General features: G+C 34.3%; 1 protein-coding gene across 10 annotated transcripts in view; it reads right to left on the bottom strand.

The window, feature by feature from the left end:
• Positions 1-22,244, bottom strand: part of RYR2 (ryanodine receptor 2) — a 386,098-nt gene that overhangs the window by 65,080 nt on the left and 298,774 nt on the right. For 5 of the 10 annotated variants that reach the window (XM_039706867.1, XM_039706870.1, XM_039706868.1 and 2 more), the window contains 12 exons: positions 18,955-19,015; positions 17,051-17,289; positions 14,763-14,844; positions 13,114-13,244; positions 11,091-11,411; positions 9,505-9,745; positions 9,007-9,094; positions 7,876-7,968; positions 7,350-7,520; positions 6,311-6,370; positions 2,172-2,306; positions 450-485 (listed from right to left, as the gene is read on the bottom strand). In XM_039706867.1, the coding sequence (XP_039562801.1) occupies positions 450-485; positions 2,172-2,306; positions 6,311-6,370; positions 7,350-7,520; positions 7,876-7,968; positions 9,007-9,094; positions 9,505-9,745; positions 11,091-11,411; positions 13,114-13,244; positions 14,763-14,844; positions 17,051-17,289; positions 18,955-19,015 (1,658 nt within the window). The remainder of the gene's footprint in view (positions 1-449; positions 486-2,171; positions 2,307-6,310; positions 6,371-7,349; positions 7,521-7,875; positions 7,969-9,006; positions 9,095-9,504; positions 9,746-11,090; positions 11,412-13,113; positions 13,245-14,762; positions 14,845-17,050; positions 17,290-18,954; positions 19,016-22,244) is intronic. The other 5 variants (XM_039706871.1, XM_039706873.1, XM_039706872.1 and 2 more) reach the window with 1 other exon arrangement.

Here is a 22,244-nt window from a genome sequence, read left to right as displayed (position 1 = left end):
GTAATTTAGCATTTCTACCCTGAAAGTCTTGGTAATTCTACCTTGCAATAAAATCAAGCATTACATGAAAAAAATGCAGGGACAATTATGATATTTATGTAGACTCAAAATTCAATCCAAATTTGGTTATCCAGTTTAGGGAAATACAAAAAAAAAAATAATAGTTAAACAATGAACATTTAATTAAACAGACAAAAATACTGCTATTCAGTGAAATATATAGTTATACTTGTAAGTTTAAATGGTAGCAATCTTAAATAAGTTCTTTCTAAAAGATAAAATACAAAAGAAAAATATTTTAAGAGAAAGGACTAAAAAGCATTCACTGCAAACATGTTTACAATCACAAAAACAAGTGCCAGCACTACGAATTTAAAAGTCAGACAAATCCAAATGTGAAAGTTAGGTAATTAGTAATATCTTCACAAACAAAAACCCTCAATACTTTCCCAAAAGAAATAGCCTCGGCCCACGCAAGCAGATTTCTGAAAACAGTAAAAACAAAGAAGTTAGGTCTGCATGGAAAGAAAATACAAAGAATGGACTGTTCACTGCCGGTGTAATACAGAAAACATTTAAAGTATATATGAAGGGCAGAGTATTTGTATACAGAGAGCAAAGGATTACTCAAGACTATCATAAAAACAGATGTAGTGCTCATATATTCATTAATTTTAAAGACACCAGATGCTCCTGAGAATTTACCTACAGAAGATAAGAAAAGCTGTGAGACTAAATCTTTAAACAAATAGGCGCAAGGCAGCCACAAAAAAAAAGGGCAGAAAACTCATCAACAAATTAAGTCTGATCAGAAATACTGATCTTAAATGTTGATCTGGTATGACAATGGGAATCCATCCTGTTCTGTACTACTGCTGGATCATCTCAGTCAACTTTGATAAAACCAGGGTAGAAGAAAAAAAACTTTCCCTCCCTCAGCACCCCCCCACCCCCCCCAATATTTCTAGCTTTTCTCTAGTCTTCTTCCCTCAGAGTAAACCTATATCCTTTCAAATGAGCACCCTCTCTCGCTCTCTCCCATAGACCATGATTGACAAGAATTTACTTTCATACTTCTATCCCTTTTTGCTTGCTCCCCACATATTCAGCAACAGGTAAAAATTAGTGACGACTCCTCATTCTCTTCTACCAAACTGCATAAGGCTGTTGAACTTGCAGCAAATCCATATCAAGGCTGGCAAACCATATGAAGAAGAGTTGTGTGATGCAACAGACAGGACACAGATATTCATATCAACACACCTTCTGCAGAGTGTGTATATGAGCACACTCACATATCTCTCCAGCTCCTACTGACCGAACCAGTGACTTCCTGACAGTAAGGAAACTTCCTGACATTGGATCTGAAAACTTTCTGAGTGAAACCAACTAATGTAATATGAATGCAAGAGAACCTTGAATTTTCAAATATTCTTTGAAAAGGAAAAAAAAATTAGTAACATTTATATGAAGATAGTTTATAGCCTATGGTGTGTAACCAGCTGTGCTCATTTCTGCCATTAGGAACACCTTCCAAGTTAATGTCCTGTTTTTCCACTACATTTTAAAAAGGAAAAATCATAATAAATCTAAAGTGCATAATTCAATAATTATGTAATTATTCAAATAGAAAAGTCACAAAAATAACTTATCAAACTAGTCTTTGACCTATAAAATGTATCCATATAGGAAAATTTTTTAACTTCATATTTTAAACTATATGGAAAGGACATAAAATAAAAAAAACAGAATTGCTTAAATAAAAGTTACTGTAGTTCAGGCCACATGGGAAGCTCATATATTAATGCAAAAAACATTAAATAATACAATAGAGTTTTTTGCCAGATTCTGAAGCAACTTAAAGTTTGACAGAACTTTTTCAGAAAAAAATTATTCCTCCAACCTGCTTCTGCTGTTTCTTGAATGCAGCAAGGAATATATGAGTTTTCCATACTTGCCAAACAAATTGTTGGAGCTGCTGCAAATACACTGCAAGATAGATATGACCATGATATTGAACTACAAAACACAGGATTAAGCATGTAAACAGTAGCTATCAAAAGAAAGAAAAAAAGATTGTAACATTAAATACAGCAGGTGAAAGTACAAATGAAAGGGTGAATACTTTTATTTAGACTAAGAAGCCATGAAATTGGTGAAACGTGTCTAACCTGTTCCAGGTGAAACAGCACATTAGCTATATCAAGGACCCTTTCCACAGTCTTCTCAGGATCTGAGGAATCTTCAGTCTTGTTTGGCAAATCTTTGTAAAGTGCCATCTGCCATCTAATGGCAGGATCCTCAAGCTGCAGGAGAAAGATTGCACATGTCACCAAGACAAAGTGTCCCAAACAATTTAACTAGTAGAGAAACAGCTTCAGAGGTAAACTGAAACACTTTATATGACCAACCTACACCTTTACATAACCCATCCAGCAGCCATTACTCTGTGAGAACAAGACTAATTTGTGCAATGCTTTGTCAGAGTTTCCAGAAAACAAACTGTTTTGGGATGGAAGGCAATTTTAAGGCCATCTACTTCCAACCCCTCTTCCATACACAAGGACACCTTCCATGAGATCAGATTTCTCAAAGTCATGTCCAACTTGGCCTTGAATACTTCCAGAGATGTTGCATCCACAGTTTCTATGGGCAACCTGTCCCACAGAACTAAAACAATCATCATACAAACTAATAATCATACAAAAACTAATAATCATACAAATAGCAAAAAATCATTGGTCAACAAATAGCACTGGCACCAGCAATGAATACAATATTTGAGGAAAAGTAATGAATATGAGATACACAGACATAACTTAGTACACTGCCTTTCACATTATTAAATGAAATAACATTAAAAGTGTGCTCTCTTAGCTGGGATTACTTAGTTTTCAATCGTGGAAATTAGTAGTATCACTAGTATTTAAAAATATTTTTTTTTCCATTTAAAATTTTTTTAATCCTTAGGAAATCCTAATTTTACTGATTATGAGCTAAAAAATTAGAAGTTAATTTGGAAAAATGAAATGCAGATGCATTTGCTTATCATCCTACAAATTGCAAAGAACTGTAAGAAGCAAAATGGTTTTTATCAAGTATTTCTCTTTATATTTCAGTTTTTCTACTTCATTAATCTGTGATTCTCTGTATTACAACTGGTGATTTCTTTTTGGTTTGTTTTGTCTCCCCAGTCCTTCTGCTAACCAAGACTAATGCAACACGCTTTGCAACCATTTACTGTGCCAGTTACACTGATGACCCATTTTACTGAGAACTGTGGCCCGTGATCATTCCTGATTCTGCAGTTGAGATGGCTAGAGACCTAGGCGGGGCTAAACCCTACAGATTTCCATAGGGCTTGAACTCCACACTTACTTGACTAAAACTTCTTTGGGGATCCAGATTTAAATTTGTGCCTAAGATGAGACAATCATGCTAATTCACCTCCTCAAAACATATTATGATACACGGTTTACTCAAGTTCCAGGAATTATTAAAAACTTACACAGTCGTTCATTAATAGCTTATTATAACCTAGAAAGCCACATTTTGCAGGCATTTCTTCCACCTTTCGGCTTTTCCATTTCTTAAAAACTGTCACATCCACAGTCTTTGTGTGAGCATTTGACTGGTTCATCATGAATGGATAGTCCACAAAAGACTTTTTAATCACAGGTGGAGATGTCTTTTGATCTGAGGACTCCTCACATTCTATCAAGGTACAGCTTTTTTGTATAGGTAGTTTTCTAAAGGTATGAGTAGTTGGCATTTCAAGGTGTGAATTTGAAAGGCTGGAAGAAGATTTTGGTGACTTGAGCTTCATCCATGTCAAAATGAATGCAAGTTTCATCATCAATTTCTTGAAATAAAAGGCTTGGTACTGAGTAACAGCATGCAGGCATGCAAGGAAAGGAAAGACAGAAACAGGGTGAAGACAAATGTAGACAAAGGTAGACAAATGCATGAAATAGACGCCACAACATTAATAGGTAAAGATTCAGAAGGATGATTCTCTAACAGTGTTGTACTCCAAAAATTAATCTAGATAAATTATATTTTAGCTCTAATGTATATAACAGAATGTTAGGTGCCTGTGAGAAGAAGTGCTTAACTGAAAACACCATTTAAAGAAAGAATATTGCTAAGGTTGGAAGCAAGCCAGCCTTTCAAAAAACAGTATTTTTCCTATATTTTGAAAGCCACTTTACACACACCACTATAAATAAGTTACATATTAATTCATAATAGAAAATAATAATTTCAATTTATAAGACCATTCGGACCTCATTCCCATTTTATCTAATTCAATTAGACAAAAAAAGGGAAGCCTATGCACGATGGTATCATTTTTTGTAATAAGAAACACTATACTTGACTGTATAGTGACTGAATCCTAATGATATCAGAGAATTGTGGAATAAATTATATTGTAATTAGTACATAATTACTGAATTTAGCTTTAGACATTATACTTTAAGTAACTAGCTACACACTTACATTTAGTGTTAACTCTAGAATGTGTAACTGATAAATCACTGTTTTGTCTGCAGTTAACTACTTGTCACAAGTCGAAATCAGAGCTTTTAGAAGTTATTAAAGCAATGTGTAAACAGCTGTAAAATAAAGCCTACTACAATAGCAGTTTAGTTTTGTTATCTATGTATTATGTGGTTCTCGTTCAGATTTTCATCTTCCACTGGGAATTCATTTAAAAAATAGGAAATTCTACAGTCACTGATGAAAAGTTTACAACTGGAAAACCCAACAGTGTGGATTTTGGATTAGCTGAAATTACTTTTGTCTTAATTATCAAGGCACTGTGAAATTGCATCAATCCAAGAAATTTAAAAGCACTTTTATTCTCATGTAGTATAAACAGAAAAGACGTATGTTGCTTAACAGCAGCAAACTTTTAATCGAAGCATAGGAAGCTTCTGAAGAGAAAGCATAGATCAAGGTATTAAGATGTATCATGACTTTCAGGCAACAAAGCAGTAACAGACAAAAATTTCTCAACAGCAGAATGTATCACTTAAGAAACAAAACGGAAACTGAAGTAGTTAAAACAGGAAGGTAAGTGCTAAATAGCAACATGATGTACCAGGCAAGACTTATAACTGCATGGCTCTCAATATTACAAGGTACACATAATGAAAATGATCAGAAATATCTATCACTGTCACTAAGAAAATGCTAATGAAGTTTATACACAAAATCACCTCATGTTCAGAGGTTTTATGTTCATGGCATTCACATTGGTTAAGTACTGTTGCTCATTAATATCTTCAGAAACACTGCTTTCTTCCTAGTACTTTGCCTGTTTGTTTTCTGCTTCTCAGTATATAGCAATATGTGCTATATAAGGATAAGTATTTCAAGGTTTTAGGATTTAACTAAATCTTTTGCTTTCAGAGTAAACTTTTCTATGTGCAAACCCTATAATTTAAAGCTACTGGACTAAACACTTTTGTTGTTAGCGTGGCAGAGACATATGGAATATGATGGAAGAAAATTAATCTTCACATATTCCTCAGGAAGAACCATCCCACTACCAGCTCATCAAAAAAAGATAATTACTGCCATGCACTGATTGCAGTGGAATCTAGACTTCTGAATGATTCTTAAATAACAGTTCGGAAAAAAAAGTACCCGATTTTCAACTCATGTTTACTCTTTTAGTGGAGACAGATGCATAATTTCATTACACTTCCATATCCTGGCTTTTTTTTATTTATTTGAAGCCTTAATAAAACAGTTTCCTTACACTGGCCATTTCAAGACTTTCCCCCTAAAGCTATTCACCTGGCACTAATTTGAATTCAGTAACAGAAATCTATACTTCTTCCCAAAATACCTTCTTTTCCCAGGGCTGAAAAGCAGGAACCAAATTGAGAAAACTGGAGATTTTTCACTTCACAGAGTATGTCAAAATGGCAGCTTCCTTCTCATTTACACTTCAAGTTGATACTAAGTAACTCAAATACAATCTCAAATACAAGTAGGTGCAGTTTAAACAGCGATAGAACTTCCTTTTATCTCCAATTTTGTATTAATGGTGTGAATGGAGAGAGATTTCAAGGGCCATATTGTATACAATGCACATACACACCCATTAAAAACCTAACATTTAAAAGTTAATATGAACAAGTTACTTGACAGAAGAGAATACTACAAGATTACAATACTACAATACTACTAATACAGACGACAAGTTATCCTAATGAATCAAGGCAGGTTATCATTATATGGCACCAACAAATGAATTCAAAGGAAGAAAAATCAAATTTAAAAACTGCATATAAACTACCTTGCCCTGAAGGTGAAGATTACTGCGGATGACATCTCGTACTTCATCTTCAGTGTCTTTCTGCGAATAGATTACAAATCATATACATTAAGAATAGAAGGTAATTAGTAAATGTTTTGATTCATATAAATATCAACCTTGGGCGTCATGAGATGATGAACAAAACTGACAATGTGAAAGATTGCGAAACATCTCAGAGACAAACCTTTTCTTAATCAAGCTTGCAGAATCAAGTTCTGGAAGGCATCATACATATCTGTTCACAGTAACACACTAAATGTGAGCCTGAATTCAAATTACTAACATGCACATAGTAAAAGTTTGACCAAATAAAACCAATGGCATGAACAGAGCCTTCTATGATTTGAGTTCTCTTTTTTTGCAGAGCTCTTTCACAGCATCCTTTATAGGACTCAGTCCAGCAGTCCAATGGTCATACAACCCCCCTAGAGTACAGAAAGTATTATAGCTTGAAAAAAGGAGTATATTCCAAATTAAAATCAAATTATTGCACTGTGAGTACATACCCAAAAGAATCACTTTTGAAAGAGTCTATCTCTACAAAAATTATTTAATTCACATGAGAGTGATTAAAAGGAATTAGTTATGATATTGGGCACAGAAGTTAGGAAACAGATAGTTCTTAATTTTATGAGAGTCACAGAATCAACTAGATTGGAAAAAACTTTAGAGATCAACTCCAACCAAATTCAAGCTTCATAAAATATAACAAACACTATTTTGCGTTAAAAATTAAGAGAAAGAAATAACTAGTTCAACTACTGAATGCTATCTCTATTCATGTAGGGATCATTCTGAAATACAGCCATACTGATTGTAAGTATGATCAAATTTAAATGCTTTAAGCTATGAGGAAAATATGTGGATATACACCATAATCACCCACTGTACCCTTAAGAAACAGAATTACAATCTTGATTCTCTGTGTCATGCTGTAAGAATGAACACAGGGTGAAACATTCAAAAAATCAGAGCAGTAAATATTTTTAACTTTTAGAAGTGCAAAAAGAACACCTACCATGCTAAAACGATTTTTGGCCAGTGCAATTAGCTCTTGGTCTCCAGGAGCACAAATGTTTAGGCCTATTGGAAGCAATCTCTTCAGTGCTGCCACAATGAGAGAGGTCTGCATAGAGTAGCGGTCACCTTTTCGCTTCATCTTCTTCCTTTCCTGGTCAGAAACTGCTGCCTGCAGTAAAGATGAAAAAGAAACCAAATCCAATATTAAATAAAAGAACTGTACTGGCAACTTTGAACTTGTCCCTGGTTTGACAATTTCCTTATTACCTATACAGGTGTGACCTCATCCAGTGAACTGGCATTTTAACATTGCCAATATTTTGCAATGTGTTACTCAAATGACTGTACTTTGCATCTCAACCCAGTATTTTCAACAGATTTCTTCACCTGAGAAGAACAAAACCAAAAGCAAATCCCCTCCCCTACAAAAATATCAAACAAAAAAAAATCAAACAATAAAAGGTGCTTCTCTGGAATCTTCCTGACTCCTTCCCTTCATAAAGAGAAAAATATGATTACGCTACCTTTGACATCTTAGATTTGGTGTCACTGATAAGGAAAGACATGTTGTTGATTTCATTTTGTACCACAAAGTTCTGCTCTTCCCTTTTGAAATTCTGGAAATACACAGATCTCAGTTAGAAGCATTTATGTGAGTACTCTATCTAAACATACCTTAAAAAGAAGTACAAATTAAGTAGAAATCTGTAAAATCCACAAGTGAAGACAAGGGCAGTAAAAATTAACAGATGATCAACAATGCCCTTAAATTTCAGCTTCATTTACATTGCATAACTCAGGTAGTGTATGTTTGGGGACTTTCCCCATGTTAGAGAGAAGAAAATGTTTCCCTATCTATGAAAAAGACATGCTAAAAATCTCACTCCTCCTCCAATTCAATATGAAAATATGGAAAACAGGTTTTCCCTTACTAATAAATTATTAATTCATTTTCCCCATTATAAACTTCCACTATATCAGGAACATAAGAAAATATTTAAATAAAAATTGCAATTATGAATACACAGGTGATTTCGTTATCTGGTATCTACCTAGAGTGTGATCACTTTTTGTGCACAGTGTTGTTTATAATAAATCTCACAGCCAAATTCAGCCACAAGTACTGAAGTTATAAGGTATCTTGTTCCCCAGACTTGAGACAATTGAAGCTATAGCAAATAAAGAAATTTCATGTAGACAACAGTCCATACAATGATCTAATGCCTTAAAGTAATTAGACTCTTTTGGGTTTTTAATTCTTTGTGCTCCATTATTCACTGAATCATGTTTTACTTAGGAAGTATCAGTGCTTACTAGGTGTGATTACAAAAAGACTATGGGGTTAAAATAATTGAAAAGAAGAAAAAAGGTAAGGACACAAACTGCAATGAAATTAACACATTAAAAAAATCCCCAAAACAAACAAACTAGAATCTGTAAGAAATATACTTTTAATCAAATTACTATGTTACAAAATACCTATCCAACTCTCTTATCTTCTCTGCCATTTCAAAAGTGTCAGAAAAGTCATTAATACTTCCCATCTGTGGTTTCACTTCTGTCATTAAATGTGTTTTACAAATATAATCACTAAATAACTGATCTACCTATTAAGAAACCTCATTAAAAAAAGTATTTACCAAGGAATTACTTACATGAGATTTTGACCAGTAAATGAAAACCTCAGCCACCATGCGGAACAACTCTTCTGCTTCAGGATTGGGCTCTTTCAGCCATTTTGCCCTAGAATTTGGTAAAAAGGTGAAAAAGGGGATAATCCTCATTGTCTTAATGCTTTGAAATCACTTTTCAACTTTTTACAAGGATATAAGTCAACAAAACCAATGATGTATGCTTTTAATCATTTCTGGTAGCAGTGGCTTTTTGATGTCCTATTTCAAAACCCTTACAACCCTTTAATACTAATCCTAATTCTAATCCAATAGATCTGGATTGTAATTTTGTTTTCTTGTCTTCTCAAAAAGACCCCAGCTCCTCCTAAAAGTCAGAAAGCATTAGCTTGAGCAACTGCAAGGTTGTCAGACTGAGTAAAAGCCACTTTAATTCAGTGCTAGGCACATCAAGGGACAAGAGGCGGTATCAATAAAAAGGAAGACTTTATGAGATTCATTGACCTAGTCCTCTCCACATACCTGTTATAGTCCACAAATCTAATCAACAAAGGGTAGAAGGCATAGAGGTCCCGTGCCAAAGTGGTGAACTCATCTAGGATGAGCAGTTCAGCCTCCGACATGTCACCTCTGCCTTCTGCTCTTAGATGCTCTTCATCCGATACAACCACTGCTGCCTTTTTCTTTAGTTTATCCATCAGTGGAAGGAAGTGTGTCTTTAAGAGCTGTGGCTTCGCTTTACTTATGATGGGCTGGGAAAACACTATTTAAGGCAATGAATATTATAATATATACCTGGCCACAAAAAAATACCTTTTCCCACTTTCTTGAATCTTACTTCTAGGCTACAGAGCCAAATCCTGCCCCCATTGAAATCAGCAGAAGTTTTGCCAAGAATTAAATGTGGTCAGGATTTCACAAAATCGATTCACTTTGTCTGAGGGCAGAAATTGCAACTTCACAGAATAAGGTTGCAAGATCATAAAGCTGAAACACTTCTTTACTGGAATTCTGTCAACATGGTATTTGTCTGCATAGTTTTATTGAGCAATGCCAAAGTTGTTTAATGGTATGGATGGATACACATACAGCTACATAGTGCATGCAAGTTTTCTCAGCTGCTGGCTCCTGCTTTGAACCTTGCTTGAGCGAAGAGGAGCTGGAAAGCATGCTCTGGTCATTTGAAAACCTGTGGAAACATCTTGCCTGTATTTCTTCAGCACAGTAAGAGGCCTTGTATGTAGACACAAATGGGAGTGATTCAAATGATTCATTTCAGACTTGTCAGCACAAGCTTTTTGAAAATCTACTAATAAGAACAGTTATGTAAATTAGCACTTCAACTGGGCCCATTGGTACCAAACCATTTGTAACACACTGATTAAATTACACAGAATTTTAGGCAGTTGCTGCCTATTCTTAGAGTGCATTACATTACTAACTCTCAAAACACTAGGAATTCTGAATGCTACCATGAATTAAATTACTACTACAGTAAATACCAAAAAGTCATAAGAAATTCTAATTAAAAAATTGAATTCACACCACTGAAGTGACTTTTCCTCAGAGATTGTAACACTGAGAATTAAAGTGTTTTTAAATGAATTTCAAGTTGCTCACGAGATGAAGTCAACATAACTATTACTAAAATGACATGAGAATTTCAACATTTCATTGTAATGAATGTGTTAGATATATGCCTTCAAACCCAGGTTTTAAGGATCCAGCACTCATACAGAATAGCAAGGAACTGTATAATGCCTGCAAATGAAAATTTGCTATATAATGAACATGGGGGTAAATTACTATAGTCCTTGAATTTAATACACTGCAAAAGGCACATGTGTATATTTTGTGGGAAAAGAAATATTCTAATGTACTTCTTATACTACTTATAGAGAGATTAAAACATACGCTTACACTGCTTTTTCTTTATACTTGGTATTTCTGGGTCATCCAGATCTGTTTAAAAATGTAAAAATATGAGTGTTCTTCTATTCCAGCTTTAACAGGGTAAATACAGAGTGATTCAGCATCTCTGTGTGTGTATGTACATTCTGAATATACACATACATTTGCTTGATAATTAATTTACTTTCACATCTTACCTGCTAATCTCTTCATCCAGGCTCCTTCATCAATACCAAGGTTGTTATAGATGATTTTCAATATGTTACCCAAGAGAGTGTTCATGTGCTCTGATGTCAAGGCTGTGCAACACATTTCAGCCTTGTCAGGATTGTTCTCCGGCCCATGCTCCCACCAGTGAGACATGTAACTACACAGCATAGGCAGTATGACTTCCATGATATGTGGCATTTGTGTGTAACGAATACCGGATTCTGCCAGCTCCACTATTTCTTCCATCAGCTTCATCAAGGAAGGAATGTTTGGGCAAACCTCTTCTACACTAGTTGGCAAATTGAGAACTGTTGAAAAAAAAAAATCAGTAAACCAGGTCACAAAAGGAAAACAGTTTTCAGCTGCTATTCAGTACAATTTCTGTTTACATTTTCACCCTTGTGATCCAAAGGAAACATGCCCAACACAACAATAAAAAACACATCCTTTCATACTGTTGAGCAATAAATTGTTTATATGAACAGTTCTGTAATTAAAATTTCTATATGAAAGCTTCAACAATGTAAATATTGTGGAATTAATTCAGAGAAATCAGATGCACTTTTCTATATAAAAAAATAAACCTTAAATTTCAAAATCCCTTCCAGTGTAAGTTTTGCAGTTGAGGAAACAAATGGATACAATGAAATATCTCTCAACAATACATCAGATGAGACCTGGAATTCTAATAGAACAAACAGAAATCATTGCCTGTCCTAACAAATTGAGCAGATTTGAGAAACTGATTCTAGAGGTGAATATATGATTGTAAATGTTTACTTTTGAATGCATTTGAATTCTTAGTTCCTTCCTCTGAAAAGGCACTGCAGTTGCCTTGATTTTTGAGGTAGTTTCTTTCATCTACAAAAAAATCTGTGCAAGTGCAATGTGTAGCTCCTGAATGTTTATGATATAAACAGACACATACCATGACATACGCAGGTATCTATAGAGCAAAAATTTAGCCTGTAACTTGTGAATACAAGTGTCTCTACCAGCATTCCAAAAGTCCTTTTTGTCTTTTTTGCCAAGCAAATATATTTTACAGAGACATCACAAAGTCTCCTTAAAGATTATGCAATTTTGGAAAAAACATTAAATTTTCTGTTAAAAATCATGACAATAGAGTGGATTGTATATGTATATGACAAGTATGCGTAATTGTTGATATTTTCAAGTTTGCATACTACAGCTCCTTGGAGAAAAAAATCTGCTATGTTCCCTTTTTAAAAAAATAAAGGTGAAGTTATAAAATTATTTGCATTATAAAGTGGCATCTCACATGAACATATGCTGTTATCTTTGTGTATCTAATATGATTCACACAGCATATATACAGCGCTTGTGAAGTTCTATTGCAACTTCTGTTTATTGCAGGAACAGTTTGTGCATGTGACCTTATTCAACAACCATGTTGCAGCACAAGAAACATCAAGAATGGAATAAAAAGATATATGTAAAGTAAACATATATAATGTCACTGTAAAGCATCTGTACTGCCTTTTATGTCAAACAAAATACAACCAATCTACATACGACTCTGCAATTTTTTTTACTTTAGAAGGACATAATATGTAATTAATACAGCAAAGCTATGTTCCTGCAGGTTGAAGCATGTATGTTTTAGGGACCCGAAACTGTTTATGCAAACTGAGGAACCAAAGCTACTGACAAGAACATTTAATTTTATGATCAAATATAGAGTATCTGAGTTACTAAAAATGTGCAGTCTCTTCATTGATTCAATTCCAAAGTGGTATGTTGAGAACAGAATCTCAAAATTAACACATCAGTAACATTAGGAACATATAATGATCACTTTTGTCAGATTTAGAAGATAAATTGATCAGAAAATTGATTTAGAAAGAACAATTTAGAAAATAAATTAATCCACGAAATCACAAGAAAATTGTTGCATATAAAATGTTTGCAAAATCACACATCTTAAGGCAAGCAGCATTTATAGTGAAATCTTGTTTTCATAATCATCATGTCAGTTTCTGGAAATACCTGCTCTATCTCTTGCATTCTTGGTATTGTAGATTGAGTAGATATTATGTTTGTTCAAATGAGTTTCCAAAAAAGCCACAGGAAAGGCCCCTGAGAAAGCAGCCAAGCACTCTCCTAGTGCTGATCGTTGCCTGTGAATTAACAAAGATCATTAATGACACACATCTTTGATCACAGAGCCACAGAATGGGTAAGGTTGGAAGGGAGCACCAGTGGAGTCAGCTGGTAAATACTGACTGACCACAGCTGGGGGTTGTGTTCTGAGATCAATGCATTTCAAAGAGAAGCTACGGCATGACTGGGATCATCAACAAAAGAACATGTAATAGAAAACAAAGTCTAGCAACCCTCTGCTAATATATGAATAATATGTAAAGACATAAAATGTCAAAGGTGGCCTACACAGCTTAGAGAAAATTAAAAACATGTATGGGAAACCAAAGTAATTATAAAAATGCCTTCTTTTCTATTACTTCCCTCTCAAATTACTTCAGCTTTACTGACTGTATAATCCCTACTATTAAGAAAAAGCTACTGGATACAACAAGAGAACAAAATCAACTATCTTTTTATCTAAGTGATGTTTCATTTTTCCAAGAAATAATGATAATCACTTTTATGCTCAGTCTAGTATGAAAGTCAAGTTCTTCAGTTAATGGAAAATTATTTCTAATGATCAAGAACTCTGAAATTTTCTCAGAAAGCCATTGCTTTAATATCTTCATATATATGACATGTATTTGATAATCAAAATTCTTTGTGTGTCAAAATTTTAAAAAGCCTTTTTCTAGGAAGAAGTAAGTGATACCCTGTCGCTTTACTTGGGTTCTTAACAGGACAGCTATACTAGTCTTTCTAATTTTCTATTGAATTGATCACAGCAGAATTTTGAAATGTGAGAAATCTCTAGCAGAGACCACATCGCACATGTGACAGAAATTGAAGAGAATTTGAACTCAGGAGAACCACGGACTTTCAAATTAAAAAGAAAAAATACCTCAAAACTGATTTTGTGATTTAACAAGGTTCATCCTCTGTCTATAGTTTATCTCAGTCTTGGAGATTTTATTCTTTCTAGATCTAACTCATTAAACTTCATTTTGTTAAATCTAACTTCATTCCCATTATTATTCATACTGCTTTCTCCTTCTTCCTATTTTTCCCCTTTTCATTGAGTCTTCATAAGCAAAACATACATCCATCACACACACCTGAGAAGAGGATGTGCTTTTTGATTTTGTTGGCAGACAATCATACACAAAAACTATTGGTTACACTGATATATTTTGTCTTCAAAAGAAATCCCATATCCTTTATTTGCCAAACAGCAAAATAAATTAATTTTATGTCCTTCATGAAATCAAGGAGACCTGATTTTCCACAGATTTGGGGGTTTTTTACTTTTGGGTAAAAAACCCCCAAATCTGTGGAAAATCAAAATTTGGGGTATTTTGACAAACATAAAATGCAATATTTCAAGCATATTATAGTAAATGCACCTGCATTCCACTTAACACCTGAGCACATCTGTATTTTCTCTCAAGATATCTTTCCAATAATACTCTCCTATATTAATTTCTGAACTGAAAATTCATGATGCTAAATATAAATGCAAATATTAAAAACAGATAAACTATTTACCCTCTTACCTCTCTACATAGATACTCTTGCTGGTTCCCAGAGCATATAAACTGGCCAATATTCTGTAACAAGAGACCTGAACATCTTCCACTAGAGAGAAGAAGAAAACTAAATTCACAAAGAGATTTTTCTTTGCAATACTTTCCCAAAGAATTAAAATAAATTACTTTAGACAATAATGAATTAAAAATATTAAGCTAACAAAGACAATCCACAGAAATGATCCACTAACTACAAAGTCTTTGGATGTCTAATGCTATACTTTTTACTAAAAATTTCCATTTATATAAATATCATGTTAACAGCTAAAATAGTAAACCTATTTCACTAGTGCATTCATTTTTGTAAAATTAATGGCATACCAACTCTTCACACATGACACCTTTACAAATAGAATACCACTGTACAAAGTAAAGGCAATCCTGTTAAATAGATATTTAATTATTTTAATCACAGTTTATATATTTTTTTTTAATTTAGGCACTTATGCCAGCTAATACCATGTACTTAATTTACACTTTAAACTTACAAAATATTTTAAAAATTAACGAATTCTTTATTCCATATGAATACTTTACCAAAGAATGTTTTAAAATTATCAAGTAATTCAGTCATAAGACTGTAAGAATAATCCTAAAATCTATTTGAAAAGTGCTTTTGTAATGCACTCTGCAGTAACAGTGTAACAACAGTGTAAGAACCATCAAGGACAACACTCCGATTCTTGCCATAGATATCTTTTGTAGTCTCTCCTGCAGTGCTAATTTCAGCCCTCAACACGCAATGGATGAAATATTGTGAGTAAAACAGGGTAAGACTTCATGGGCTGGGAGAGCCTGAAAGATATTGCATCAAAGCTGCATGGCCCAGCCCTTTCCTGTAGTGTGATTTGAGTTCAGATCATGTCAGAGTTCAGTGTTTTTACACCGTTATAGTAACCTCAGGTAGACTGACCCATCTTTGTACATGATCCGCCCACAGAGTATACGGTAACCAGCTCTCTCAGGTACAAGCACCAGGCCAAGAGGCTTGTACAAATAATATAAATCTTACTCTTAACAAAATGTAAAGATGAATTGTGTTTAAGCAAAATTAGTCTTCCCACTATGCGCTAGACAAAACAAATAGGCCCAGTTTTAAATAACTATTCTTTCCCAGCTCATGAATTCTAAATTTGGTGTTTTACACCAGTCTGATGTATGTAGAATAGCTGATTAAGAACACTAACTTAAGTGATAAAGAATTTTTTTAAAGCTAAATATTAAGTTCCAAAACATGGAATACCAGAGACCAAAAATTATACAAGGCATGCACATGTTGCCTGAAAAAGTGGTTTATGATGAACAAATTACTTTTTCTTGATACCAGCACAGTCTCTGGAATTTTACAGAAATAGTTTAACCAAAAAAAAAGTGTATGATTACATCTTATTACTTTCAAATCCATCAATACAAGTCCAAATTTTTGAAGAGTTCTTTTAAGGCTACTTTAAATAATACTGTTTACAGATTCTAAAATGAGAAAAAAATGTAACTTAATATTCTTTTCCTCCAAGTCCTTCTCATGGATTTTCATAATTGAGTAATAGAGTTAGCTATGCAGGGCAGGATTTCTCCCTTTAGTACCATACAGACAGTGATATTTCTGTGAGGTCCTAAAATATATAAAAAGTCAAGTTTTGTGTGCAGGCTGCAAAGTCTGCAAAATTTTGGCTGCAAAATTCTGGGGTTGGGAAAATAAAGAGCCACGGAATCCACTACAATCAGAACCTTTAGAGAAATCCAATATCCAGACACTCATATACATTCCCTTTGCTGGTGTCTAAATTCTTCAGGAGCTCTTTCCACTTCTCCCTTTTCCCTTAAATTTTCAGAATTTAAGGACCCACATAGATTCTCCTCTAAATGAACCTGAGGTGCACGTATGATGGTGCAACACCATTCTTGTAGTACAACCTTATTTATAGACAGAGTAAAGGCAAAGTAACTTACACAAAGTGAATTCTCACGCACAAGAAAGTCACAGTAAATCTATGATAAATTTATAAACTAAATTGATCCTTCTGACTTTGTAGTCATGTACACATCTGCTTCAATATTTATTCTGAGTCCACTAAAACCTGGAGACTGTTTTTGGTTAATTGCTGCAAATGTTTGAATAAATCAATAAAAATTTTGTCAAAATTACATAGGATTTGTCCTTTAATAGACTTGAGAGTCCAGTAATGCTTACTACAGATATTTTAATGGCATGGACCTGGACCTTCTACATGCATATATGATAATATGATACATACGTATCAAATCTTCCCCAAACTGGTGCTGTCCAATATGCTCAAATAATGAAGATAGCACTGGCAGGAGAGCAACTGTGGTATAATTAATGATTTGTGTAACTCCTTTTGGCTGGTTTCTGCTGTGTGTAAACTGGCCTTGCTTAAGATTTTCCATTGTTTTCTCCAGATCCTCAGCAGCATTGTCCAAAAATGCTCTCAATGCCATCCTAACAGATTCCAGACCAGTTTTCATTACAGTCCTGTTTATATCATGCAAAAAGAATGAAAAAGAATATTCTGTTAGACAAGCATGGAAGAAAGCCTAGTCTTGGATTATATGTAATAGATAACAGAGATCTGAAGAAAAATATTTCATCTTTTAACATTGTAAAATCTCCTCAGATCACAATAACTGACTGAAAAAAGTTTCATAGGTATCCTGAAGAACACAAAGATACTTTATCTGTTTTCCTGCCAAGCAAATGGTCCTTCAAAATTTATAAAGGGATTCATTTGCCTTCAGAGAGGAAAAAACCCAAAAAGTACACAACAAAAATAAGAATTACTAAGTCTGTGATTCTTTACTCTAGAAAGAGAAAAATTGACTCAAGCTAGAACTCAGAAAATCTTCCTAACTATAACAGTCACATTTCTGTCCCCAGAACAATGGCATGAGAAAGGAATGAGTAAAAACAACCATATCTGTTAAAATCAAATCAATCAATCAATGCATTTATTATGTAATTATAGCACCATAATCAACAATGTAAAGATATAATCCAGGAGAATTATTACCTTATATGATTTAACTAGCTCAATTACAAAGACCCTTTCTTTAAAGAAAGTATCCATTTAGGCGCGTGTGAAATTAATTGAGGTGATGCTCTTTTGTAAATTCAGTATCGGTCCAGTTCTTTTAGTCTGATTGTTTATTTTAAAGAGTGGATATATACTGTTTCAAGAGCAGTATCTTTAAACTTCCATGTTACTTCCATTAATTCCTTTATCTCCATCTGGAGCTACTTTCACATGTCTACCAAGAGCTGAATTAATGACCTTCATTTCTGTCTGTATTCTACGTCATTGCATGGACCACGGACAATTTATGACAAAAAAAACCAAGATATTGCAAACTAAAGGTGTACCAGGCAAGAACTGAGCCATATTCATGGCCATGATCATGACTCTACCCCCCAGCAAATGGAATACAAAACTTGTTCATAAAAGCAACTGCAAAGATACTGAGAAAGATAACTATATGCACATAATATATACAATTGTTTTGAGACTTAATGCAAAGTGAAAAAATTTACCTTAAAATTTCCATGGAGGCAGTTTTATCATACTTTGTTTAAAAATGCAAAAATCTAAAAATCAGCTGTCAGCAGAGATGGCTGACTTTACAGCAAATGAAAAGCAACACATTATTCTCCAATATATCAATGCCATCTCATACATAAATCTCACAATAATAGCTCAAGCAGCCCAATTTAACATAAAAGTAGCACTGAATTCTAGGCAAAGGGTCTGTTTTCTTTTAATTAGAATCTGAATTAATTTTGCAAATAAGACACTCTATAAGACATTTACTGTGCATTTAACTCCTAAATTTTTGATTAAACAGTGTAAGGAAAATAAAATATTTCTAGCATTATTTTGGTTTTGAGAAAGTCACATTATTAAAACCACATAAACCAACAGTCAGAAGTTTCACCACTGATCCATAATGAAATTTAAAGTGTATCCTACAAATACTCTCCTGTCAAATCCTAGTAATTGACCTGTTTTGCAACGGGAATTCTTTTCAGCACTGTTACTTCTCAAGTGTTGAAATTCTGTCACCTTACACAGGTAGCCCAAATGTAATTGCACATTACTTTCTTCAGTGATTTTCCTTGTACTTTAGAAAATATAATCAGCGTTACCTTGCATCCAAGGTCTGTCCCAGTATGTGAAGACAGTTGACTATTGATGTTGCATCGTTTCCTAGAGAGGGAGGAAAATTATTCACCAGTTAAACTGAGCACAGCGTATAGCTTATCGACACACTGCTAACTGTACCCCTGGATTTGATGAAAGAATAAATGACATAGCAGAAGAGCAACTAAACTTCTGCATAATCTCATGTTAAAGAACATGCATTTTTTTGTCTTAGCCTTGTTCACACAAATGCAGTAACTAGAGGCAGGAAAGCATCTCTCATAAAATAGCTGAGGCAGTCAAGATGGAAGCACTTAAATGTGGGGTTAATTACAGCTGCAGTGTATTTTCTGGTTTCCATTTGATTTCTCTAAGTTTTGCTTTAATTAATTCAAATTTATCTGATTATTTATCTTCCTCCTCTCAGTAACATAAAAGCTGTTAACTTTCCAAAGTTGCTATTGCAGGAAGAGAACACTTATAAAAATGTCATTAAAAAAGTTCATTCCCTGGTGTACTCCATAGTCTGCAGTTATTTATAGCTTAGTTGGGTCCACAAATAACAGTCCCTGACATAATACAAGTATTCTGTAATTATATTTTCCCATTTAGGTATGTAAAAAGAGAACTTACATACAAGAAGCCTTCTATACATACGTACATCCCAAAATGCCATGTACAAGCCTGTTTCCTCTAAGATCACTTTCTAAATCCAGAACAGATGTACACTATACAAATTTGAATCACAGCCTATTTTTTAATTTACTTTTTAAAATGAAATTATGCAAAATAAAACTGCCTTTTCTTGCTTTTCTTTAAATTTTCTTGATTTAAAAAATAGAAACAAAATGTTTAAGAAAGATTTCTGAAAATACTTCTATCTGCATATAGTGCTATAGCATACTGTATTTTCTCACTGGTGGTTATTTCTTAAAAATATGAGCAAACATTCAAGTAAAATTAGTAATTGCTTCAGTGAACTAGAGGTTTTAAAAGATAAAGTGCAAGGAAGGTGTGGGAGGTTTGTTGCAACATTGAGAAAGCTGTTTATGCCACCAAAATTAGGAAATACTGATGTGGTGTTTATCCACAGCAGATTAAAAAACCTGGACCACAACTTCCACAGCTGCTTCAGCCAGGCAGCCTCACTTTTTTTTCACTGGCACATGTGATCATGCAATGGTACAGCAAGCAGATAAGAAAGCTGAGGCAACCTAAAAAATCCTACCAAAATGACCACCACAAAAGATGAAGGTTTTTTGTCAGATCAAAGTTTTTTCCTTATTATTTTGATGCTCTGGTGATAGGAATGCCCGTGCTGACGAAGAGAGCGCAGGACTGTGCTAAAGACAGCAGGTATGGAGGGAAGTACTCAAAGTACACCAGACTGCGCATCAGACCATCACAGAATGGCTTGGGTTGGAAGGGACCTTAAAGATCATCTAGGTCCAACCTCCTACCCTGGGGGCAGGGACACCTTCAACTAGACAAGGCTTGCTCAAAGCCCCATCCAACCCATCCTGAACACTTCCAGGGACAGGGCAGCCACAAATTCTCAGCAACTTGCTCCAGAATAGAATGGCTTACTAGAAATCGAAACAATCAAGCTATTTAAATTTGGCTTTTAAATTTGAGAAAATATAAATCAATATGCACAATTAACCAAAATTATTCACTGAAATATTTCTAATGAAAATAAATCAATACTGTCTTCCTCATGTACAGCTACAGCTCTCAAACCATAAATTATTGTAGCCAAAATCCACTTTCACATTGTAATGAAATAATGATTCCACGTTGAATGATAATTCCATAATCTCAGTGACACTCTCGGATATCAAATGTGACTATTTAAGTTCACTCTGTAAGACACGTATGCTTAATTTCCCATTTTAACAAACTCCTATACCCATCTTAAGCTACATGACTTTCACTAATGATTTCAGAAATGCAGCTCTATATTCAGAAGCACCATTCATATTCACAGTAATACAAAGTACCTATACAGCAAAACTATATAGAATTGTGATATTCGTTATAGCAAACTTCACACTATCCATAGAAATTACTATTGAGCAACACTTCAGGCTCACTGAAGATGCCCTCAAAATGCACAAATAACTTTCTAGGTCCCAGGTGTGCTCAGTCATGAGCACTTTCTTCTCTTCTGCACAGTCTTTGCTGGAATAAGTGCAACTCTCTTAATCAGATTTTCTCACATCATGCAATTCACTTGCATGAGAAAGCAAGCTGTAAGGTGACTTTGACTTGAGTTATTAAGTCCATAGTAAACAACCCAATCCTGCTCCATAGTCTCGTGATGACCTTGTCACAATTCATGCCAAAACTACTGTGTTGGCATAAAGATTTTGTAATCTGTTAGTTACTGCCGTCTAGGAAGAGAGTTAAAAAACAAACTGTAGCTGTCACAAATAATCAGATGATCCTATCTGACTTATCTCCTAGCACTTGAACCCAGCCAAACAACAGGAAACAAGCAAGCTGAGAAGGGGAATAGAAAAGATCTTTTCTTTACTACTGAAGAAAGTTATATTGACTTAGGTTTTTAATTTCAACCATGATTCATTTCAGAAAAAAAATTCTGAAAACCAAATGCACAAATAACAAAAAAGATTTCCAAAATTTTAATAGTATACCTGAGCTAGTTCATTCTTTGAAGAAACAACCTACGGTATAAATCAGAGCTTATGTGTAGGTTTGTGACATATTCCACCCTCCAGAAAAAGCTGCAACAATGTCACACAGCTGCAGAAATAACTCCATTCCTCCTACAATCTTTTGGCTTTGTAGGCAAATCCACTCAGCTCCTCCCAAAATATTTAAAAGCAATTATGCCAAAAAACCTTCCAATGTTTTTCCACAGTTTAATGGTTTTCATAATGATCTGTAAAATTTTTAAACACCACGCTACTGCAGCAAGTGAGTTCCTTCCCTTAAAATTGAATGAAATATGCAGGAATTGAGTTAGGTGCATGTTATCATAATGAAATTCTAATTCACTAGATAATTACCCAATTAGGTATGTTCATGGATGCTGAAGTTTGCACTGCATCCATCACAGAAGCCATGTATGCATAGGATGTACTGTTCCAGCTCTCCTAGCACCACGGCATAAGAGAAAATTGCAAAGAAAATGACTGTGCCACACACTGCATAGCACGTATACACTTGATACAAACTTCAAATTTACTTCAATTTAGTGATTTTCACATGGCATAAGACAAACACCAAGCTCCTGTCAAGGTCACATAATACCAGAAAGAGAGTACACATG

Source organism: Passer montanus, unplaced genomic scaffold (genome assembly GCF_014805655.1).
Source record: "Passer montanus isolate IOZ18808 unplaced genomic scaffold, ASM1480565v1 scaffold2, whole genome shotgun sequence".
NCBI classification, from domain to species: domain Eukaryota; kingdom Metazoa; phylum Chordata; class Aves; order Passeriformes; family Passeridae; genus Passer; species Passer montanus.
Note: the sequence above shows the minus strand (reverse complement) of the source record. Positions and strands in the feature narration are given on the sequence as shown.